The sequence below is a fragment of the Esox lucius genome, chromosome 21 (genome assembly GCF_011004845.1).
Source record: "Esox lucius isolate fEsoLuc1 chromosome 21, fEsoLuc1.pri, whole genome shotgun sequence".
Classification (NCBI taxonomy): domain Eukaryota; kingdom Metazoa; phylum Chordata; class Actinopteri; order Esociformes; family Esocidae; genus Esox; species Esox lucius.
In genome coordinates, this window is record NC_047589.1 from 21,234,588 (window position 1) to 21,260,297 (window position 25,710).

Here is a 25,710-nt window from a genome sequence, read left to right on the forward strand (position 1 = left end):
GTTCTCTATTCCACTTGGTTTATCCCTACAGCTACTCACCCACCAACAGAAGAAATAAGTCTTAGGAAGCTGCAGGTTCACTATTCAGTGGCCTGGTGTGGCTTCTTTGTGTATTTCAAGATGTCAAATCAAATCCCTCTCTCTCACTTCAGCTCTGTTTGATTTGTACCAGAGAGCGTTGTGCCGGTGGCTCAGTGGCATGCTGCCTGCTCATCTGACCGTGGGTTGATGGGAGGGGGTTGTTGTGGAGCAGAACTGCGGGGCGGTTGTTCGTTTTGGCTTGTCCACTATCTGTCTGTCTGTCCAGCTGTCCCTCTCTGTCGGCATGCCTGGGTCAGCATCAGTCACTGCATTGACACTCTGTCTGATTTTGGGTACGTGCGCGTGCGTGCGTGCGTGCGTGCGTGCGTGCGTGCGTGCGTGCGTGTGTGTGTGTGTGTGTGTGTGTGTGTGTGTGTGTGTGTGTGTGTGTGAATGAATCAGGGATATGGATTGGGAGTGTTCTCAGAGAGGATTGTATATTTGGGGTTTTCAGACTCAAAGCCTGTGCTCACTTAATCCTGTCTGATTCTTGATTTACCTAAATTCCAATCTTACAAAATACAAGGTGTTATCAGCTAGCTTATCTATCCAAGTAACATGCTGAGAAAGATTTTTGCTTAAAATGTTGTTTTGCTCTCTATCAAAACCAAAAGGTTACAGAGTTAATTGCCGGACTTGCTGTGATTAATCTATATTAATCGCAAACTCGGAATTCGCCCATTGAGCTGTAGTTATTTATTTATTTTATACAAACATATATAGAATTTTCGCTTCTTGAACTCTGATTAAAGGTAACGGTTTAAATAATGTCATATTTTTGGCCACTAGTTGTAAAAGTGGCCCTATAGAGCCAAAATGGTTCCCCGAATATTGCGTACTATGTAATGCGTACTATGTAATGCGTACTATGTAATGCGTATGCATGCACTGCCTGTACCCCATGTGGTCAAAACCATTCGCATTCACACTTGGAATTTAATGACTAAGTTGGGATAGTTATTCAACTAGATTATTCACATTATAGACAATTTAACACATTTATCACAAATGTGAGGTTACATTTTTTTAATAAAAAAAAACATGGCCTGTTCTTTTTGCATAATAGCTACCTGCTGGTGGGGCCATTGTGTCAGACTACATGCCACAGCATCCGGCACCTGGGGGGGTGCATTGATTCCATTCATCATTGCTATGAAAAGTAAACCGCCTGGGAATAGCGCAGAACAGCCCGGTAAATGTAACAACTAGGTCACAGAATATAGAATGTCAGCTCAATGCAGACAGAGACAGATGCCCACGAGTGAAACTTTGTTAGGCCTGAAAAGAAGCGTGCGTGTGCGCTTGTGTGTGCGCTTGTGTGTGCGCTTGTGTGTGCGCTTGTGTGTGCGCTTGTGTGTGCGCTTGTGTGTGCGCTTGTGTGCGCGCGTGTGTGCGCGCGTGTGTGCGTGTGTGCGCGTGCGCATGTCTGCATGTCTGTGAGCTGCATGATGCCACTGGCTGTGGGATGGTTGCTTCTGCATGGGGACTAGGGTGGGGACTGGGACTAGGGTGGGGACTGGGACTAGGGTGGGGGTGGGGACTAGGGTGGGGGTGGGGACTAGGGTAGGGGAGGTGTTGTAGCTGAATGATCTGGTCCTGTGGTGATAGCTTTACTAACCAGCACTCTTCTTCTCTTCTCTCCCCACCCCCCCACCCCCCCTCGGACCCGTCCCCCCCATCCCCTAATCATTTTGTTCCTTTATCTGATCGTCCCTTAATTTCTCCATCTCCTTTCCGTTTCTGTCCGTCTTAACACCTTTTTTCCCCCCTCATCTCATCCCCTCTTCTTCCTCCCCACCTCCCCACCTCAGAGGACTAAAACAAGCCGTCATCCCAGTGTCAGCTGTGCTTCTGCTTCTCTGCTACCTCCCCTTTACTGTCTGTTGGCCCTCTAACCACCACACACACCCCCCCCACCAATGCCCATCAGCCTGGAGGCCCCAGGAGATAACCCAGTGGACCCTCTCCTGACTCCAGCCACTCCTCTACCCCTTCCACGATACGGGTCAGGGTGTTCCACCGCTGCCTCTCTTTCTCCGGCTCTGAATCTGGTTCATTAATCATGGAGGACTTAAGTGGGCAAAAGATGCCTCCATCCTCCCTGATAATCAGCCACACAATCACTAGACAGCTATAAGCTCACACACACCAAGGAACATCAGAATATTGTCCACACACTCTTGAACACACCCTTGAACATACACCAGCTCGAAAATGAACTACATTCCTCTTAGTCTCTTGCTGTTTAACTACATTAAGTGTGTGTGTGTTGGAGAGTGTATGTGTGTAAAGATGTTACCTGGAAGAGTGGGAGTACTTTAGAAAAGGCTGGTTATGTGGACACTACAAAGTCCTGTCCTGTCTTACTCTGTCCTCTGATCTGCTGTGGCCCTTTTGCACAATTTCTTCCTGGAAAGGAGTCTTACTAGGAGCCGTAATCATGCGTACTCGCACACACCATATTTGTTCTTAGACACCCATACACAGTTTTATTTATTCACAAGTGTAGTTTACACACTTACATTTACTGGACCCCTCTTGATGTTTCTAGATTCTTGCCACTCTCTGTCTTTCTCTCGTACCTTTTCAGTTTCTCTCTCTCTCTCTGTATTGTGCTTCAGTGGACATAATAATCAAACACACAGACTCAGTACCACTGCCAGGCACTCATGTCCTGTCAGCACCTTAGTTAGCGCTTCCAGCCTGATCTGCCAACACCAGACTCATAACATTGATCTGATTTGGGCCTGTCTCTGTGCTTATAATTACTCTGGGTATTTTCTAAAACATTTGTTTTTTGACACTTTTTACACAACACTAGGCTTTTAATTACTTTTAGTTACTGGCACTTTTTTATACCACAGTATTGTCTAATATTTGTTGCTGATTAGTTAAAGTGAGTTCTGGAATTCCTCATGTACACAACAGTTGGATGCCTTTGGGACAGATATACATACAGGATATGTAATAGAAATGGATGAATGCCAATATTTATGCAGGTTAGGGTTAGTTATTGGTTTTAATTTATACATACTCATGTTTTGGTTGCAGCTGACACAACACTTCCCAGACGTTAATTTGAACACTGTGAAGTACTATCCCTTTGTATCACATATGTGAGAATTTGAATGATGTATAGGCTTAAAAGGCACAACCACCAACATAAGCAACCATTTACTGGTAGAAATTAACTTTTTCATTTATATATCCGTGTTTTATTAGTGATTATAATCTAATGTTTTGATTTCTACAGATGCGACCAAGTGTTTGTTCAGTTAGTTCTATATTTATATAGGACTTTAGAACTACTCTATGAAACAACTAGCTTGGGTCTGTAGCAACCAAAGCATGAGAGAGCATGAAATCATTAATAAAACATGTCAATAAAAAACAATTTGTATAATAAATGGCTGCTTATCAAAAAAAATGATATACTGTGGTATAAGCCGGATAAACACCTCCATTTTTGTACACCTCAGCCCGTTGCATCGTTTCTCATTTACAAGGTATTGTAAGTAATGTGAAGACATTTAACATTGGCTTTTATTTGTAGTTGCTATGAAAAGATGTGAGATTAACAGAAAATACCAAATTTTTTTACGTAATTGTGTTAAGTTTTTGTCATTGTGTATATATTAGCAAATTGCACAACAGCAAGGCATGGCTCCAAAAGGCAACAATATATGGAAGACACATTGGTCAGTGGGCTGTGGGAGATGAGTGATGGTAGAATAAGCCTTCTAGTATTTCTATTTGCTAACATGTCCAAGTTTGACACATTAGTTCAGCAGGCTCTTTTCAGATTTCAGGAACAAAATTACTGGCACACTGCTTTTAAACAGCAATGACACTAGACCTTAACCTTCTTAGACTTTCTTCTGCCTCCGTCTTGTTTCGTTTTATAATTGAATGCATTTAAAGGGATAGTTCAAGATATTGACAAGGAAGTTGACGATTACCATTCCTGCTAATCACACAAGTACATTGACTGGATGTTTTTCCAAGCAGCTAGCATGTTTGCTGTTCTTTTAGATTAGCAGTAATTAAGCAAATGCTAGTTAGCATCTACTATCTTGAGCTGACTTCATATAGTGGTGGAGTTCTTTTTAGACACCCGGTTTTGAACCAGTTAATGATTTCCACCCTTTCAGGTCAAAGTGTGGAAACAAAGACAAATCTGTATGGGTGGCTTATACACAACAGCGTATGCTTGGCATAGTTTGGATGTGTTAGCAATCGCCACTGATTATTTAACCCAAAATTGCAGACTGGCAACTTCAGTGACAAGGAAGACTTACTAGGACTGGCTTTTTTCACAATTAAGAAAATTATTGCCTACCAAAAAACACCAATTACCGAGACAATTTTAAATCGTTTGACTATATGTATTTGGAGGTAGATAAGGGCTTCATTGACAAAATCACGAGCTATCCATTTAAGGATGACTAAACAACCGATGTAGGAGTTTTGCCCAACTATATTTCTGTTTTTCCTCCATGGCATTGATACATAACCCTCTGTCTTGTTTTTGACTACCTGTTGTATGTCCTAGATATCAGGCCTTCTCTTCCTTCACTGCTGCATATCCTGTGTACAGTGCTCTTTTTATAAACTATTTTACTGTTGTCCATCTGTCTGTCTCTACAATGTACTAATAAACTCTTACACACCTGGCTTTGCATTTCTTTCTTCAAGAAGAAAAACTCAAATTAACCTCTTGTTAATGCCGCTCTTTGCATTTTAATGTTTGTGTATTCTCTGTTTCATTTCCAGTTGATATTATATAATGACATTTGAATTCACTCCTCCTAACACTTGTATTTCTGTCCTTTTATTATAATCAGAGAAAAACAGGCGCAACGATATACTTGCCATTCGATGCCGTGTTGCCAGATTAGTTCAACTTACTGTTTCAGAAACCTACTGGTGGTTATGCTTGGTACTCCTCCATCACGTGGGGCAGTCTTTTAGGCCATCTTTTATAAAGAGTTTACAACCTTTTAACAGAGAATATATTATTGTTGTGATCAAATCTGAGAATTAATATTCACAGAAAGAAATGTCTTAATCCTCCAACAGTGTTCACAAACAGCTCTACCTTTTTTGAATTGGAGAATAGTTTTACCTGCAATCAAGTTGTTCGCTTGGTGAATATTGAAGAACACTTCTCGTTAGACTAATTAATGAGGACAGGACACCATTGCCTGATTAGTCATGGACGGATATTAATGAAGCCATTTGAGCAACACATAAGAGGCCGGGGACATAAAAGAAAATGCTAATGACCTCATCAATGCTACAGCGCCGGGGACTGTTTATTTATTTATTTTTCTTGAGTTTACTAGTAGAATGCCGTCTCCATGCGCCTAGCCAGACTCTTCGTTGTTCATTCAACCCAACTTCCACCCTCGCTTGTAAGAGCTTACCTGCTGACTGCCTCTCCTTTCAGTGCCGTTAGCCTGGACTTAGCCCAGGGCCTGGCATGTGTGCCATGTCCGTACTGATTCCTCAGTCCCACAGCATTTCAAGAAGGGGCCTGGTTAGATAGGGCTGCTGTGTGGCCTGTTGGCAGATCTGTCTCCCAGCTCCAGGGGGAGAGTTCCAGCTCTAACTTCAGCTATGTGGGTCAGGCTGGCCTACATACGGCTGGAGGCTGCAGTAGCTGGATGTCCCCACTGCAGATGTGCTTAACGGGGAGGTTGAGCATAGCATAGGGGAGCTGGGAGGACTGGTCCGTCCCTCCGGAGAAGAACGAGGGCCTCATTCCCTGGTCCGGCCAGCTGTGTCGCCCACAACCATGAGAGGGAGAGGAGACGGGGAAAGGAGTGGTGGTGAGGGACTCCAAACTGGAGCAGCAAGACAGTCTAATGGTTAGAGTGTAGGTCCTGTGACCGACAGGTCATTGGTTCAAATCAAAGCTCAACCCTTATTGCTCATGTAAGTGTCTCTCAATCAGTGTCAGCAAAATCACTCAATCATGGATGCAATTTTGGTATTTAATAGCGACAGGTGGGACACGTAGTTTATCCATAAGGAAATGGAGGCGTGTATTGCCATGCAACATGGAAAGGGAACTCTACTGACGGTTCAAATATCGTCTTATAGATCAGAGGACCGACAATGGAAACCCAGTGCCTACAATAAGATAAAACCATGAAGTGAAGTAATAGCTGTTCTAACGTCAGAGTACACCCAAACTGCTATTCCTGGGAATTCATGCGAGGCAAAATGTGCTAAAAGCGTGCTGTTCGAGGACTGACATGGCTGCAATGCATATGAATGCACACCATCGCTTGACAGTCTTTTCATCCTAATAACACAGACAGAAGAAATGTGGCTAAACCCCCTAAATATTCATGATTTCCCCCGTTTAATCCCGTAGCTTCAGAGAGCACACAATGTATCCTCGTTCCTCACTGATGTCCTCTCTAGTGGAAGCGGGCCCTTTCATCTTCAGCAATTTCCACATGTAGAGATTTGATCCTACATCCCAATGACTTTAAATCCCAAATTGGAGCTTTTCAAAAGCGTTAAGTGTGAGACTGGCGGACAGAATAGGTGTTTTTACTGTGTGACGGACTGAGCTGTTGGAGGGGCTCAGTAACTGACTATCATAAACGTTACTGTCCTAAACCCACTGACTCAGACAGGGCTGTGAGGTTTAAGGCTATGAAAACAAGTGTGCTGAAATAAGTGTGTTGTTTATCAGCATTTACCCTTAGGGTAAAACCAGAGGGTCTCAGTATGTGAGAGTGTGTTGTTAATCTTATTCCCTGATACCCCTACCCAAATGCTGGAAAATGTTCTGTGGAACAGTCCATCAATACTGGTCTTCGTTTGTCAATGATCGAGTTTTGAGAAGTTCTCATCGTGATGAGCATTAGCTTAATCTACGAACCGATTATCTCCCACAACACCTTCCCCCACGTGTCTAGTGCAATAAACCAAATGTCGCACGATTGTTGTACATCAGCTGAGCATGCATGAGGATAGTGAATGCTTGTCTAGAGTTCACCAAAAAAGCATCTGGATGATTCTCAAGAGTTGTGGAAATGTGTCCTATGGACAAATAGGTAGGCCTTTTTGGATGACATTGGCTGTTATGTCTAGTTAAACCAGAAAAGGAACCAGCCAAGCCTAGTTCAACTGGCCCGCGATTAGACGTGATGAATGTTGCTGCCCTCACGGCATTCAAACCTTGGTCTCCCACGTGAGAGGATGTGTCTTTTACCACATAGCATCTATGAACTGTATGGCTTTTGCCACTGGCTGTTTTAACAGCTTATTAGCCAGTAATAGGTTTACTAGTATCAACTAACTTACTACTTGGAATAGTCATGAGAATTGAGCAAGTGCTAGCGAGACTTAAGATGAACTGTACACTGCCAAAGCTATTTCATTTTATGGCACAACGTTCGTTCTTCTTTCATTTGTGAATAACATAGTTATTAAACGGACTATTTTGTCAAGTGAAAAGAGAAAATCATGGAAACCCCTGCTCTTTTACTGCGCAAGGGGTTGTGATCTATAGGCTATTACCCCAAAAAGCACGCTTGGAAGAGTACTTTGAAAATCCACCAGAAATAGCTGTAATATAAATATTCTTTTTGGGCTTACTATAACGTAGCTACTGAAGGTTGTAGCCAGCAAAGTTTTTGTCTATCCTGCACAAATCCTAGGCATAATCTATATAATATAATATATATATAATATGGTTTGGGGAGGCTTTGCTGCAACAGGACTTGGGCACCTTGCAGTCACTGAAGTAAATGTGAATTCTGCTTAGAATTCCCCTGGAGAATGTCAACCCATTGGTCCATGAACTGAAGTTGAAACACAATTGGGGCCAAGCTGAAACTCAGCTAGCTCTCCACCAATGTTCCATGTATGCTGCTTGTGTGCCTGGCCGCGCAATTCAAATGCCAGCACGGGCAGATGTACAAAATGAAACTTCACTGAGTTCGCCCTGTCAGTTTGCACTATAGAAAACAAACATCAGTGATCGATTCAACACGAGGTGGTATCAGGACCCGTAAGAACAAGTCAAACGTTTCAAGATAGCTCTGGGATTTTGTTGCAGGCATACCAAGAGCGCAGCAGAATAAATGCACCTGTCTTAAGGAATACACAGACCTGTGTGTCCTTAGCAATCAGAGCTATAGCAGGGTTATATGGAAGTTTGCTTTCTGCAGCATGGGCCATTTCAGTCACTAAACTGTGTGTACGGGCAGTAGAAAAGTAGATAATTACCTAAAAAGCTTTGTTAAAGCCACAAAATGTCCTTGCATTTTTTCTGCAAATACGTGCAGCTTGAGACTTACATTTGGAAACATAACAATCCTGATCAAACAGATTTTCAGGTAGGCTTTCAGTAGGACAAATCAATCTTCATTAACATAGCCCGGAGCAATTCATTTTTTACGAGGGAAATGTTGATAAACCCTCTCAACTTCTTCATCTGGCCATTGGTAGCAACAAAATTGTTACAATGTGTGTATTATAATAGGAATTGTCTGGTCATTTAATTGTTGCCAATTATTTTGATGGACATAAGATATGGTAACTGTGAATGACATTACATTTAGTATAAAGAAGCTTAACAGTACAGTTATTCAACTTTCTGGCTACTTTACCAATTTAAAAAGAAATAGGGCACAATCCCTATGACTGGAGACAAACAATGTATTTCTTTTAAAACCTGAAATCTGTTTGAATACCAAGCAATTTGTTTGTTTATTATATGAATACTTTTGAACTACATCAATGTAGTCTGTCAAAAATTCCTTACTTTGTAAATTACTTTCCAGTTTAGAGACAGTGACGTATTTTAAAGATAGGCTTGATTTACATATTGTAAGTTAGCCAATAAATTGCTGGGCCACTATATAACAGACCAAATACAAAATCATGAACCTCAGGCTCTAAAGTGATTTATTTTTTTAAGTAAGGCCTTCACTGAACACTACATCAAGGCATGTAAATCAGAAGATATTTCTGAAAGTAGGTACAGCCACAGTGGTAACTGTTTTTGCGTGCCAGATGTTGCAAAGAATATTCACAACTTTAAAGTTTCTACTCAGGAGACCCGGCATTTGCTCAGTAACCCAAAACATTACAGAGAACATTGGTACCTGCGCTCATTACCTACAAATCTGGTTTCAGTATCTAAGTATGTTTATCTACAATATTGACTTGCTGACCTATGAAACAGTTGTCTTTTCCATATTCTCTATACAGGCTTCTCAGAGCATCAGGCTTTATTTTTCTAACATCTTTGGAACAGACTAGGCTGAGCATTTAGTTTAGCTGTGTGTGTGTGTGTGTGTGTGTGTGTGTGTGTGTGTGTGTGGGCAATTTCAGAGGGATTGACATCAAAAGCTGCAGGGCAGCAGGCTGCTGCAATTTAAAGCCCCTCAGAGCTGTGACCTAAGAGCGGGCCAAGACCCGGCCGCTGTCTGAAACGTGCTTTGACCTGTCTGGCTGTAGAACAACCACCAACACCATCCAGATGTATCCATGTATGTGGTTTTGGTGCTTTTAGGCCTTGTTGTTTGAACGAACCGCTTAGAAATGTAGTTTTTATAGAAATCTTCTTCTTACTACTCCTCAAAAGTGTTCCCAAGTCCTTCCAAATCCATGTTCTGCGCCATCTGTTGGCAGTAGACACGTCAATCTTTTTCAGGAGGTTCCCCTGTGGCGCTGGCCCGGGAGTGCCCCTTGCCCTGTTGCCAGCCTGTGCGGCTCTGTGATGGGAGGGGGGGGCGGGATAAGGAGCGGGGGAAAGTCTGGGGTCAGCTGGAGGACAGGACAACAGTGTGGAGCAGGCAAGAGTTCAGACCAGCTGCGTCACGCTAAAGCACTGACACTTCAACTGCTCTGCCGTCTCCCAGTCACCGTGGGATATGTGACGTGTTCTGAAGAAGGCACGCCAACCGATGCCTATTTATATTCACATGTACAGTACATAGTCGTATGCCTCATCAATCTATTATTCTTGATCTGGGAGTCCCAACAACCCCTTCTATACCCAGTCCTTTCTGAGCTCTGTGTCGTGGGCCTATTTACATTCATTATCTCTGCGTCTGATCGTCATTGGCTAGAGACGTGCACCCTCGTCATTGGCTAGAGACGTGCACCCTCGTCATTGGCTAGAGACGTGCACCCTCGTCATTGGCTAGAGACGTGCACCCTCGTCCCTCACTTCCTTCACCGCTGCAGGTAAGAGCATAGACCAGCACTAATGTAGTACCTTTAGAATGACCCTCTAACTGACTTCATACATTGGATGTGTAGTGGTCAGGGGCAGGCCAGAATGTTACTGGGTTGAGTTGGCGACTGCGTCACCCGTCCGTACACATTCAGGGGGACTTTCAAGTCTCTGACTCGGACAGCCATCTCAGCTGGCCCCGTAGGATGCTGCCTGCTCAGCTGAACAATGACAGGGATATATATAGACAGCGCGCGCGCACACACACACACACAGGAGCAGCAGTAATCTGGATCAGACGGAGCCATAGAGTGCGCTAGGGGAGTGAGTGAGAGAGTGGAGAGTGATCTGAATGAAACTCCAGGCAAAGGCATTCAAAAGTTCACTGCTCTTCATCGTACTGGAGCAGAAAGCCCTAAATCGTGGCATACCAATCTCTCCCCCTCCCGCTGCCTATCTGTCTGAGACCCTCAATTTCTGCCCTGTTTTTGTTTTTTTCCCCCCCGATGCCCTCAAACAAACCCGTTGTGTTCAGTTGGGCTGCAGAGCTTGTTGACTGAACAATAGGAGGTAATGCAGATTTGCCGCTCCCACTGAGTTCCAGGGGCAGGCCACTACGATGCTACATGACTTGGCATGTTTGGGCTCAGACGCCCACGCAGCCCCAGTCTGAAGTTAATGTATTTAGGGATGTGTGTGTGTGTCTGTTCTGGAGTGTCGGGCTGCTGGGAGCTGTCAATGTCCCGCTGGTTCGGATGCTTCTGTGATTGTTGGCTAACCCGTCCAGGACTTTTTGTCTTATCTCGGCTGTTCACGAAGCACCATGCATAAACCTTTCACAGTGTCGCCGCTTTACTTTACATTGATTTATTTGCCCCGTCTGCCATTTTCTGGGGCTCCCCTCCTCCCAGTGCACAGTCACTGTCCCTTGGAGCCTCAGCCGATACACCTCATCATGTACGGTGGGCATTTGGACGCTGTCAGGTTCACTTAATCTTCACTGAATATTTCGAGGTACTTTATAGGTTTCCTCTGTGATCTTAACAATAGCTTTACAGCGTAGGAGTAAAAGCTGCAGTTTCATATTCATAGCTGTGTCTTTTCTTTGTACATATTCACGTAGTCATGAATAATTATGTACAAAAGAAGTTGGTACAGAATTATGTACAAACAAAGTCCCATCTTATAAACCAGTTGTTGGTATAGAAGACAAAGCAAGAGTGTCATCCTATTGCAGCCCATTAAGACCGAGCAGCCCCCTCTCCAAATAACCTGCCGCTCACCTAAACCTTGTTTTGGAATTGGTAGTGATTTGTCTGAGACAGGGAGAGGTCACTTTTAGACGAGGTGATATTGCTTTTTTTTCCGGAAGAGCTTGGCAATTTTGTTGAGGTGTTCACCAGATTGTTCACCTAAAGAAAACAACGTCTCGGTTCAGCACCTTGGACAGCAGGGAAACACCGTTCATTGTAAACCAGCTATCTTCCCTCCATCTCCTTAGCATCAAGCCAAGGACGCAAACATCTGGTTCGACTCGGTGTCGCTTGTCTCTCTGAATAGGCTTGTCCTCACACGCAAACACACACACACACACCGAGGGACATACGAGGACACACCATTGCATGGTGCTTTTAAATCAATCAGTGCCCTTGCCTACTAAAGTCCTGTGGTGCCCCACATCCCCCCCCCCCCTTCCCCGTCTAGCTTATGAAGCGCCGGTGCAGTCTTTTTGACTTAGGGTGTCGTCCTGTCCAGACACATCACTGTCACCCTCACTGGAGCCGGCGGGGGCGGGGTTGGGTTTTTTGGGAGAGTGCTACTCTCTCCCACAGGAGGGAAATAGCAGCCACATCGGATCAGACAGAGGGCCCTAGAAAGTAGGGCCAGGACCCAGAGCCCCGGGACGGTGCGGGAGGGGCGGACAGGACCAGACACAGACAGTGAGACGTCACCGTGACCCAGGCCACCGCAGCCAGTGGTCCGCACAGAGCTACAGTTCACAGGGATACAGTGGGCTCTTCTCTGGCCGGGGAGGCTGTAGAGTATTACTGACTTCTGTTCAGAGACGGCACAGGGGGAGTGTGACTGAGGTGAGCCTGTGCGTTGTGTTCCACGGAGGGGCGTGCGTGTGGTGTGTTGCCAGAGGCTGGAACTAATGTAAGGTGATCTGTGTTCCCGGCACTGCAGGTTCTAAGGTGACGCCTGGGGGACAGATATCAGCGGCGCGCCCAGAACCACAGGGAGAAGTGCGGGCTAACTCGACAGAGCAGCAGGTCTTTGCAGCGACCGACTTCCTTACAGGTAAGAGACCTGATGTTGGCCTCGCTCAGTTTTCTGGGAGCCGGGACTGGAACTCCTAGAAGTACGAGTGGTGTATTCACCTTTAAAGACACTCCTGGATTTCACTTTGTAGACTGATGTAGGGGCACTACTTCTAAGTATACTCACAACCATCCCCTCTCTCTGTCTCTTTCTGTCCCCCCCACCCCCCCACAGGTTCCATGGCAGACTACCCTGATCAGTGGAGCTCTCAGCCCAACAACCCATTGCAGACAACGGACAGTGCACTGATGGGAAGTCTCTCAGGTGGTCTTTGATTTAGTTGTCAAAACCTGCAAAACACATGTCTGTCTGCTGTCAACAGAGTGATACCACACACTATCGATAACATACCAATGATGTCTCAGTGTTCATGACATAAAGTCCTGCAGGTAATGGCTCAACCACTTCGTAACGCAGTTGGCAGAAGTTCTTTAGGTTTTAATCTGAATGTGGTGTTTAAGCATGCTAAGAGAGATGCTATTGCAGGACAAATCCTCCAAAAACTGAACCAAATCTGTTTGAGCGTGTCAGTGTGTTATGCTACCGATTGATTCATGCCTGTAAAGTGGCCACTGAGAATATGGAGATTGCGCAAATTAGAATTGAATGGTTATTACAGTCGAAATGGGCAAAACCACACTTTTTAAGTGGGTGGTCACGTGCTGCTGTTGTTACATTTTAAAGTTTCAGTCATTTAGCTGATGCTCTTTTCCTGAGTGACTTACAGCAAGTTCGTACATTTTAAAAGGACTATGTGAAACACCCACACAGTTTAGTGCATTCTAATCAATTAACTAGTTATTGGCAAAGGCCAGTGCTGGAAATACATATACAAATAATATACATAAAAATACAAAGTTTACCGAAGACAACAGACAGCAGGAGTGGTGGCAGTGAAACTATTTTACGTACTCTATGGAAAGGTGAGTTTTCAGATGTTTTTGAAGATAGGTAGAGACTCTGATATCCTAGCCTCAAAAAGAAGGTGGTTCCACCATTGAGGTGCCAGAACAGAGAAGTGTTTTGACTGCGTAAATCGGGAGCTGCCCAGAAGGTGCAGGATGGCCAAGAGCCCAGATGTGGCTGAACAAAATCCCTACAATGTAGGGTTTGAGCATTGCCTGGAGGTTGGGAGGAGAAGCTCTGTTGCAGGCTTGTCTTTCAGGTCTGTACACCATAGAGAACATAGTTGGTATTCTGGATACTTTTATCAGTGTACTAGAGTGCAGGAAAATAATCAGGTTGTATCATTTCAATAGTCATACTTTTCAGTGGTCTGACCCAGAACCATAAGGTTTCTGGATCGAATCTAAGAGTCGTTCTGTCCCTGAGCTTGGTAATTGCACCTAACTTCTCCCAGGCCATCGCTGTAAATAGGAATGTATTCCCGGGTAACTTACCTGGTGAAATTAGGGGGAAAACGTAAAACGGTTTGTCAAGTTTTCTACTAGAGCGCGTGAAAAAATGGCGTAAAATGTTTGCCCGATTTTGAGATTGTGTTTTGATTCAGGCAACCTACTATAGTTAGTATTGACGCTGTTTGGAGTCATTGTGTTGGTCAGCATGTGATTCACCTGGGCTGGTCACCTGGTTAGTCCAGGTGTCTTTCACCTGGGCTGGTCACCTGGTTAGTCCAGATGTCTTTCACCTGGGCTGGTCACCTGGTTAGTCCAGATGTCTTTCACCTGGGCTGGTCACCTGGTTAGTCCAGATGTCTTTCACCTGGGCTGGTCACCTGGTTAGTCTAGATGTGATTCACCTGGGCTGGTTACCTGGTTAGTCCAGATGTCTTTCACCTGGGCTGGTCACCTGGTTAGTCCAGATGTGATTCACCTGGGCTGGTTACCTGGTTAGTCCAGATGTGATTCACCTGGGCTGGTTACCTGGTTAGTCCAGATGTGATTCACCTGGGCTGGTTACCTGGCTTGTCCATGTGGTTAGTCCAGGTGTTTTTCGACTATGCTGTTTACTGAACCTGGTTAGACCAGATGTATTTTACCTAGGCTTGGACAGTTCATATTTAAGAGCTGTTGGCACAGTGATTCAGTTGGAATTTAGGTTACCTCTCAACACTGGGTTAAATTAAATGGACATCTTTTTTTATTGTATTTTAACTTATACACAAGCAGGCAAAAACAACAAGATTTTAAACTGACTGAAATTAAAGACAAAGCAGTGATTGTGGGAAATAACACAGTGTTATGAACCCAAGGCCCCTTGAGCTGAGCACACTCTGTTTTTCCACATTGGTGGCTTGGGAGTGGTGACTGGCCTAATTTGCGTCAGGCTGAGATTTATGGCCTGAGTTGTGTGTTGACGATGCCAGCCTCTGCAGATCAGTGTAATGACGCTCGTCATCTCAGGGCTACGGAATCACTGCTGAAGGCCTAGCCACTCGAAGACACACACCAACACACACACCCAGGCTGACAGAGGAGCTGTGAATCCCCATGAGAGGGACCAAATGGATGTCTTTTTGAGTGTTTAGGCTGATTCATTGCTCTGCAGCTTCAAATGGTTCACCACAGCCTCACTCTGCCCCGCGTTTTACTTTTAGTTGCTTCAGTCAACTCCCACCATAATGCAATTCTCACGTCCGCTCTGTCTGTGAAATGTTCGCTGCACTCGCCTCTGAAGGTGTTGCTAGGCACTACTCACTCATGACAATAGACCCTTCTCAATTCATTTCGGTGGGGGCCATTTTAGAATGTCTCCGTCCCTCGCTTCTGCGTTTCAGCCTTCAAACTTTCGTCAGTCAGGCTTTCATACTGATCATTTCTTGTTCAGCATTCCTATGGGATGACTAATGTCCAGTTCACAAGCCTCTGAGGTGTCTCTATGCTGGGGTTTCGATGGCTGCATTTGAACAAGCATCCCTGTTCCGATTGTTTTAACTAATAGGTATTTTGCCTATTAGTAAAAAGATGAAAATTGAGCAAAACGGTGCCTAACTATCTCAGATTAATTCCAACCTTAAATAGTTTTGCCAGTGACGCTGAAACATACCATGTTAAATCTCTTTCCTACAGGACTATGACCTACTTTGTGAATCGATATGCTTATTGCTCATGTCTTGGTCTTGTAGGTTTCTCCCAACCTACCATGGGGCTGAATATGGACATAGGGGCTGCTCCACTATCGGCGGACAGGCCCCCCAGCATCGCTGAGCCCCAGAAGCCCCCAACTCCGGCAGCCAAGACACACACGGACATGTTTGAAGGTACAGGGAAACACTGACGCACACCACACTACCTAGTTCAGTACCGCATAGTACCTACCTACACCTTAAGAGACAGTTTGTCTGTCTGTCTGTATTTCAGCCTGTCTGTCTGCGTGTCTGGCTGTCTGTTTGTCTGCGAGGCTGGCTGTCTGCCAGTCTGTCTGACTTCTACGTATGCAGCATATGTAATAGTAATTGTGTTCAGCAGACTGATGGGCGCTGCCATGCTGATGCCATCTGTCAGGCCGGCGCATCCCCTCACCCACCCAACCCTGCTGATCGATCTGAATGTCCTCATACCCATGCCCCCCCCGCTGGTTTATCCAGTGGTTGCCATGCCCCTGTCATGCCCATTACAGTTGATGATGCCTGAGTTGAGTTTACAACATCAAGATAATGTTATATATAGTCCTGTCCTGACACCACCCCTATATAGACATGTCCTTAAATCCCAGTCATGTCCTAACTCCGCCCCTATATAGACATGTCCTTAAATCCCAGTCATGTCCTAACTCCGCCCATATATAGACAGGTCGTTATATCCCAGTCCTGTCCTTTCTCCACCCCCATATAGACTGTTCCTTATATCCCAGTCCTGTCCTAACTCCACCCCTATATAGACCGGTCCTTATATCCCAGTCCTGTCCTAACTCCACCCCTATATAGACCGGTCCTTATATCCCAGTCCTGTCCTAACTCCACCCCTATATAGACCGGTCCTTATATCCCAGTCCTGTCCTAACTCCACCCCTATATAGACCGGTCCTTATATCCCAGTCCTGTCCTAACTCCACCCCTATATAGACCGGTCCTTATATCCCAGTCCTGTCCTAACTCCACCCCTATATAGACCGGTTCTTATATCCCAGTCCTGTCCTAACTTCACCCCTATAAAGACAGGTCCTTATATCCCAGTAAATCCCAGTGGTAGCACTTCATGCCAATTTCAAAAGACTTTGCTGAGATGGATTATTTTTTCCCATGAGTCTGAGAGGGGTTACTAGCTAAAGTGAAATTCACAAGCTGTTGCATTAAAACAGCTTGCCTAACTTGTTTTATTTATAACGTTGTAGAGAGATTTCTATTGTAGCCCATAAAAGCTTGGCAGAAGCACGTTTGGTCACTTATTAAAATGTTTGTCTAGAAATTCTCCCAGGGTGAAGGCCATCAGCATCAGCAGTAAAGCCCCACTATCAAACTTCTTTTAAACATCTACATCTCTCAGCCAGCTATTTTCATACATTTTCAGATGAATGTAAAGTAGGTATTAAAAGTGTTAATAGTTGAAGTTCCAATGGGTAAATTATCATGTTGTTTCTTACAGCTCAGAATACCATAATATCCCCGGTACCACATGGGAGCAGTACAACTGAGACCCAGTGCTATACACTCCTACACCATAGATATTTGGACTAAGCACCAGTAGCTTCTTGTTTCTTGTGGGAGTAGCGTGTGTGTGTAGGCTTGTCCGTGTGAAACTAATGGCACCCAGCACAGTCTGGTTCTAAATGAGTTGTAGGCTGCAGACAGATTGGAAGCCCGAGGGTGAAAGATAAACTTTGCATGCGTCTGTTCACAACCCTGCCTGTGTAGAATGATTCATTCAGAAATCGCTACGGGGATTCTAATTCGATCGGTACAGTATCCGAATGTTCATGCTTACCTCTGGAAGGCTATGTTGCTAGCGGAAATGAAGTGTCTGTCTGGTGTGACTAAACATTGCAGCTCAACACTCACCAGTCAGCAACTCTCTAACTAGTGGGAAGAATTACAACTGCCAAAACAACTGAGAAACAGAACATTCTCCATGGTACAATTTCGTTAGTATGCATGTATGACATCCGGGTAATGGCGAAATCTGGGAAACACCCCAAGGCCAATGCCCTGCATAGCAAAAAATAAGCTAGGCCTATATAAAAAAACGTTTTTTTAAAGCTGGAAACTTTGAAGGCGAGAAAACTCCGCTCGTTGAGAGCCCCTGAGTTTCAACTGCCAGGTAAAGGAAGCCCGGGACGTAAGCTACATAACAAATCTTGTTCCTCCTTCCAGTCGAAAGGGGGCTAAATAGTCTCAAAATCCCTGAATCAGGCAAGAATGGCCTTTGCGTATCTTACGTATCTTAAGACATTACGTCGTTTTCAAAATTGCTAATCCTTACGTTTTGATAGATGACGGTAGACATGAGTGAAAACAAACACAATTGCAAGCAGTGATGAAAATCACAGCAATAGTCTTGTCTGAACAAGCCCAAATATTACGTCCATTTTTCGACAAGCCAGAGAGGATCAGCTGCTGTCAGCACCTCCACAGACGAAACACTGGTAGCTAGCTGCACGTCTTCACCAGCAACCAGCCTTCCCAACAAAAATAGTGATGAAAATATTCGTTAAATACCTATTTTTCAGTGGCACTTGACGAGACAATAACTGACTACTGTAAATATAACAGAAAACAAAAACGAAATTATTTTTCTTTTCAATTTGGTTGTCCAAAACAAGACTGGAATAAATTATTTAGTAGTTAAATGCCATAGTTGGATAGGAGGATTTTGGAAAGAGAGATTCTCAGTGTTTAGTTTTTCATGATGCGCTTTCAGATCACATCAAAAGACATCTGAAAGCGCATCATCCCAATACACGCACAGGCATAGACCGGGGTTTAGTACCTGGAGACATGGATATACCCTAATTTAACTATCAAAATGTTTTTGAATCTTTTGTTCTCCCCTCGTTCTTATATTTCCAAGTGAAATGTTCATCCATATCAGTTAAACAGCTCAAACAATAACACGTGTGCTGTATGCATTTTCTACTGGCTAATTACATTTTGGAAAATTCATGCTTCCATACTTTGCCCAACGCTGCGGTTCAAATTTTAATAAATATGCAATATCTTATAGTGGGCAATATCAACATTGTAAGCGAAACATAATGGTATGTTCTATTAGAAATATTTTATGTTGTGATATGTTTAGGCTACTATAGGTTGATGAGGCAATAATTGTGATTGAACTAAAACATGATGGCATTTCGTTGACTAAAATGGCTCACGGTTTTCATCGCTTTGACAATAACTAGACAAAATCATTACTCAAATTATCTAAATGTGACTAAAACTGAAAGATATTTTAGTCAAAATGAGTCAAAAAATGGGTGCCACAATTAACACTGCGCGACATCAATGCCTGGGTCGAGCAGTAATCGTATCCTTTATTCTCCTAATCTACCCCCAGGACAGGGCTATATAGCGCTGTCCATTGTGCTGATGCCATTTTGCTTTTGTAGTTTAAACTTTTTTCCATTACTGAGTATAGTTAAAGGTAGACAGCCATATTTTGACATAGGATGCAGTGGTATAAGCTAATAGATGAGGGGTTTGGGGGAGGGGCCTCGAGCTCCGACCTTGCAGGGGCCTCTGCAAAGTCTGGGCCACCAATGGTAATGGCGAAGTGTTTTCTATGCCCCCTGTGTTTGCGTATGCCAGGCTTGCCAGTTTGTTAGCTTAGGGTGTCCGCGCTAATCAGTGTTGCCACCGAAATGGCAGTGGAGCAGAGGGGCTGCAGTGCTGAACGACACTTTCCCGCTCCCCTTAGTCATGAAGCCTGTGTGTTTGTGTGATTTATTCCATAAAGAATATTCATATTCCAGAAATTTAATATTAACTGAAACGTGGTTGCATCAATGAAATAATAGGAATATACACTCACCTAAAGGATTATTGGGAACACCATACTAATACTGTGTTTGACCCCCTTTCGCTTTCAGAAATGCCTTAATTCTACGTGGCATTGATTAAAGAAGGTGCTGAAAGCATTCTTTAGAAATGTTGGCCCATATTGATAGGATAGCATCTTGCAGTTGATGGAGATTTGTGGGATGCACATCCAGGGCACGAAGCTCCCGTTCCACCACATCCCAAAGATGCTCTATTGGGTTGAGATCTGGTGACAGTGGGGGCCATTTCAGTACAGTGAACTCTTTGTCATGTTCAAGAAACCAATTTGAAATGATTCGAGCTTTGTGACATGGTGCATTATCCTGCTGGAAGTAGCCATCAGAGGATGGGTACATGGTGGTCATAAAGGGATGGACATGGTCAGAAACAATGCTCAGGTAGGCCGTGGCATTTAAACGATGCCCAATTGGCACTAAGGGGCCTAAAGTGTGCCAAGAAAACATCCCCCACACCATTACACCACCACCACCAGCCTGGTGGTGGTGGTGGTGCTCATGCAAATTGTAGCCTCTTTTTCCTATTTGTAGTGGAGATGAGTGGTACCCGGTGGGGTCTTCTGCTGTTGTAGCCCATCCGCCTCAAGGTTGTGCGTGTTGTGGCTTCACAAGTGCTTTGCTGCATACCTCGGTTGTAACAAGTGGTTATTTCAATCAAAGTTGCTCTTCTATCAGCTTGAATCAGTCGGCCCATTCTCCTCTGACCTCTAGCATCAACAAGGCATTTTCGCCCACAGAACTGCCGCATACTGGATGTTTTTCCCTTTTCACACCATTCTTTGTAAACCCTAGAAATGGTTGTGCATGAAAATCCCAGTAACTGAGCAGATTGTGAAATACTCAGATCGGCCCGTCTGGCACCAACAACCATGCCACGCTCAAAATTGCTTCAATCACCTTTCTTTCCCATTCTGACATTCAGTTTGGAGTTCACACCCCTAAATGCATTGAAGCAACTGCCATCTGATTGGTTGATTAGATAATTGCATTAATGAGAAATTGAACAGGTGTTCCTAATAATCCTTTAGGTGAGTGTAAAAGAACCAGTAAAAAAAAGGCCTGTGCATTTCAGGTAAAACAAAACAACAACAACAACAGCCTGATATTAGTAGGTTACATTTGCTTGTAAGATATCTTAATATCCATAAATTGTTTTTTACATGTTTCTGTCGGTACCCTAATGAAAATACATAGAATGTAGGAGTTTGATGACTCTCACAAACAACTTTGATAGCATATGCGTTAATTCATCAGTGCTCATGCATACAACGTGTCCAGTTTAGTGTACAAGTCACAGAGAGTAGAAAGCCCTTTGGCAGCAATAACAGTGGGGTAAATTATTACAGAGTAAAGGTATAATTGTTTTTTATATTGATATAAATTGATATTTTAGGATTGAGGTGGCTGTTAGGGAATATGGTTGTCTTTATTCTCTATCATAAATCTGTGTGTGTGTTCCTGCTTGATTCATATGAGATATGACCATTAAAGGCTACATAGTTATAGGGTTATAGGGCACTAACAGAGCGGCGTCATTAGGATAGTGCTCTACGGCCAGAGAGACAACTGGGGCAAAGTCACCCAGGCTTTCTCCAAATCCTTCCCTCCACCATCTCCCTATCCCTTCATTCCGTCTTCTTTTTTAGAACGAGGGCTGATTGACTGCACAGTGTGACAGCATGGGACCATGGATTTTAACTAGCAATGTCTTTATTCAAAGGAATGGAAATGATCCTGTATTAATCACCATATGAATGACCTTAAATTTCCCTGTACTATGAAACGTTGCCTCAGATTTTTTGTATGTTGTTCCAGTAATGCAGAACTATCTACTTCTGTGTTTCCCTGGGAGTTTTTGCAATGCCCTGTGTGTTGTCTGCCTTTGTGTGCCTGAGTGTTTTCTGTGTTTGCGTATTTCATCCATCCAGTCAACCCATACTTATGAAGTCGGTCGAATCTCCTCTCCACCTACATGCCCATACGGTAGCCAAATAGCTAAAGTATTACCACTCATTCCCTCTATGATTGTTCATTCACATGGGTGTTACTAAGGCAACAGGCCAAATGGCATGCATTAGTTATTCTCCACCATGTTGCATTTTGAGTGCTCTCTGGAAATATATGAGACTGCAGATCCCGCACAGAGCCCAAATGATGTCACGTTGAACGGAGTTTCGGCAGGTGTCTACCGCTGTAAAGATGACACAATACAACTGGTACTCCAATTTTTCACACAGCAATGTTTAACTTGATTTTGTTTTCAAAGCAAGTGAGCCATTTCAGGTTCACCCTTCAGTCTGGATGAGAGAATGAGCGAGGGAACGAGAGAGAGAGAACGAGGCCCTGAGTAAGTGTTTGTGTGGTGATTTAAACCCTCTTCCCTCTTCACGCCCACGAGGTGCCCTGGGCGAAAGCTGGCCGGACCAGGCTTGCATTCCCACCGACCTGCCATTCACCCAGAGTGTCTCCACGGTGATCAGTCGCCATGCCAGCCACCTGGCGGCCAGCCCAGAAGACGCCCCCGACTCCGGCTGGCCCCACCAGGAGGCCTCGGCCGGTGGGGAGGAGAGGGAGGGCTACGAAGGAAACGACAGCAAACAGCAGCAGCAGAAGAAGAAGAAGAAAAGAAGGCCCAGGGACGAGCTGCACGACCTGGGGGAGAACAGGGGTCACCTGGAGGCTCAGGCTGAGAACATATCCCCGGAGGGCCACCACAGGGTCTCCCCCCGCAAGGACCGGGTGGATGGGGGCTGGGAGCGCGAAGACCCGGGGAGAGTCGGAGGCAGAGGAAAGAAGAGCAAGAGCAGGAAGAAGCTTCCAGAAGAGTGGGGGGTCACTCCTGAGCCATTGGTGCCATCCTTAGTTGCTCAGCTCCCCAAGGGTGTGTTAGACCAGCTAGTACCCGACACCGCCCCCGCCCACACCCAGCCCCCGGAGAACCCTTACTCCAGCATGTCTAACCGGGTGCTGAGTCCTGCCACTGAGGAGTTCTACCCAGACGAAGGCCTCATTCCTCCGTCTCTTACCCAGGACCTGCTTAGTCTCACTACCCCCGCAGCCCCACCCACGACCCTGGACTTGTCGTCCGAGGACATCTTTCCCACGGCCCCCCGTCCGTCTGACCCGTTCACCGCCAGCTACCAAGACCTACTCATGGATGCGGAGAACGCCAACGTGGGCAAGGCTGTAGAGGCCTTCTCCCCGGCCTTCTCCCTGGACTCCCCGGTTCATCAGTCGGGGGTCACAGTCATGTTCGATCAGGACGCCTCAGTTCAGGATGTCCATATGAAAGATGATCTGAGCACCCAGCAACCGGATTATGGCCTGTCCCCATTGGTGAAGCTCAGTGGGCTCACGGCGACCGCTCCCCCGTTCTCCCCCTCCGAAAGCTCCTGGCTCCGTCATGACTCCCACTTCAGCAACAACAACGACTCCTTTGAGTTCAGTGACATCACTCCCGGGCCAGTGAGCCTGGCCTTCGACACACCGAGTCCAGCCCCGCTCCGCTCCCCCAAAACCATACCTGAATTCCACCCCAGGGAGGGCAAAGACGCCAAATCCCCCTCACAGAAGATACCCAAGAAGTCCCGATCATCCTCCTCATCCTCTTCTACCAAAAGTCCGACCTCCCCAGGGAACTCTGGTCTCAACCCGGCTGCTAAGCCATTCTTTCCCAGCTTCGCAGATTCCTCAGAGCCCCCCACCGCGTTGGTGACCCCCATGTCTGAAGGTTTGTTGCAGTGGCGAGTGCTCGCCACTAGGGGGAGACACGTTGACTCACACTTTGCATGAGCGTGTGGCTGTATGGCCGTGCCGGCATCCCGGTAGCCTGAGTTACTAACATACGGGCTCCGGGGAAAAAATGCACCCAGCCCGCGGGACGTGGTTTAGCTTGGCTTTGTTTGGGGTTTTCTCTCATCCACCACGGCGCTGCTGGGTCTGGGCGGAGCTATGGTGTTCTGGTTAATCCTGTGTGGTCCAAGGTGTGCTACTAACACACTTATCTCACGTCTAGCCACCGGCGTCACAGCCAGTTTCCCTTGAACATCAAACCTCTCTATTCCTTCCTCCTGTTTCCAGGTGTCTCTGTTAACAGCTGTCCTTGTCTCCTCCTCATCGGCTAATATATCTTCCAGTTCTCCGTGGCTGTTTCGTCCAAACCACCGCAGTGCATGAATATCCTCTAAATAATGAATGTCCGAGTGAATGTACACTCCGGTCAGATAACATGTTGATCACCATGTCCTCGTTCTCTCTTTCCATGTCCTGGCTGTTTCAATCTACCTCCAGCTTCCGCCGAGACGACTGCGACGGGTGAGTCAGATAACCTTTGACTTTGGTTTGTTTTTTGTCACTGTTTGGAGGAAGTCGTTTGTGGGAAAGCCTTGTGCTTCGGTGCCCAGCGGTGACTGAATCTTTTTGCTTGTCTGAAACTGCTGCGGTAAATCAGTGTGATTCTGCCACCGGATGGTGCCCATGCTGTCGCTGTCACAGTGTCCGGGCTGGGCGCGGTGTGAGCCGGCAGCAGGTGGGAACCCTAAAACAGGAGAGTGGAATATAGAAACAGGAAGGAGCGAGAGGTTGTTTTAGGACAGGGCGAACTTGTTCAAGAGCTCCAGATGTCGGCTGGCGTCCCCTGGGTGCTCAGCATGCATTTCTCTCTGAAGGCTGAGCGAAGGTTAGCCGAACCCTCCCTGTGGAGTCGCTTACATAAGCTGCCATGTTCAAGCCTAGAGCCCCTCCCTGGCACCTTGGCTCTGACTGAGCTGAGGACACTGTGCCCCCCACTCCTTCCAACGCCCTCTACGCCCCCCCCCCCCCCCGCCCTCTCACCCGCCCTTGCCCAGAATGCACTGTTGCCAAATTATATCGCCCAGTAACAGTGTTCAGCAGTTAACACTCTGGCCTCTTTGTAAACCTCCCCCGTTCTCGTGCAGCAATCTGGGCACGATGATTGACACTTCAGTTCCACACAGGAACGCTCACAGGAGCAAGTGGTAAACAAGACTTCCATTCAGTTGTTTGTCATAGTCGTATTGTAACCGTACTGATATGCCTGCCAGGGGCAGTCAAGTATGTGCCTATTGATGGGCAGCTGGCACACTTCCAGCCAATTAGATGCGGTCTTTAACATCAGACAGTTTTAATTGAGTACTTACTTCCCAAAATATCCCTAAACAAAAAAAAAAAGTGTTTGGCATCAGGTTTACTCCTTAATGAAGAGTTATGGCAGGCTTGACATCATTTCCCTCCCTCGGATTTGCCGAGTCGCATGGAAAATATGGATGTCTAGGCAGAGGCGCCGTGTGCGCGAACTGACAGTCTGTAAATAGATTACGTTGACAGACAGAGTTAATGCAAGGATCAGTAGGCACTGCACTGATTAATGAAGGCAGATGAGTGATTGTGTTTACCTTTTTATTCCCAAGATTTCCTGTATGTGGCTTGCTCATGGGCTCTGTTTAGAGATTCATTGAATGGTGCTGTTTTTTGAGTAAATTAACTGGGAATCATGTTGTTTTGATCAATATCTTAAAAAAAACAAAGTATTTATATGCTCCGCCACCTTGAGTCTGCTATTACTAGCAGGGCCCATTGTTCATCTACAAAGGGGTCCCACAACCCAGCCGGAACCATCAAGTGGCACAAGTATTTCAGGAACCTATTTTTATCTGCAGTGGTGTTCCGTTGCTCCTGGGGGGGGGGGGGGGGGGCTTCCTCTCAGAGGCTGTTGATTGACAGGATTCTAAACGGACAAGTGGACAGTGTCAGCCTCGTCGGTGGTGATGTAAAGGGGTAACCAATGTGGTTTCAGGTCACAGGCAGTTCTGTGAAAGCCTTGAACCGTCACAGGTACTGGTATAACCAATGTGGTTTCAGGTCACAGGCAGTTCTGTGAAAGCCTTGAACCGTCACAGGTACTGGTATAACCAATGTGGTTTCAGGTCACAGGCAGTACTGTGAAAGCCTTGAACCGTCACAGGTACTGGTATAACCAATGTGGTTTCAGGTCACAGGCAGTACTGTGAAAGCCTTGAACCGTCACAGGTACTGGTATAACCAATGTGGTTTCAGGTCACAGGCAGTTCTGTGAAAGCCTTGAACCGTCACAGGTACTGGTATAACCAATGTGGTTTCAGGTCACAGGC

At 45.5% G+C, this 25,710-nt stretch overlaps 1 protein-coding gene across 7 annotated transcripts in view; it reads left to right on the top strand.

Annotated features, from left to right (window-relative positions):
* Positions 1-25,710, top strand: part of LOC105019486 (microtubule-associated protein 4) — an 82,148-nt gene that overhangs the window by 22,342 nt on the left and 34,096 nt on the right. For 6 of the 7 annotated variants that reach the window (XM_013139601.4, XM_013139602.4, XM_013139604.4 and 3 more), the window contains 5 exons: positions 12,476-12,589; positions 12,785-12,874; positions 15,696-15,830; positions 21,960-23,291; positions 23,852-23,875. In XM_013139601.4, the coding sequence (XP_012995055.2) occupies positions 12,476-12,589; positions 12,785-12,874; positions 15,696-15,830; positions 21,960-23,291; positions 23,852-23,875 (1,695 nt within the window). Of the gene's footprint in view, positions 1-12,116; positions 12,379-12,475; positions 12,590-12,784; positions 12,875-15,695; positions 15,831-21,959; positions 23,292-23,851; positions 23,876-25,710 lie in introns of those variants that run through there. The other variant, XM_020041756.3, reaches the window with a different exon arrangement.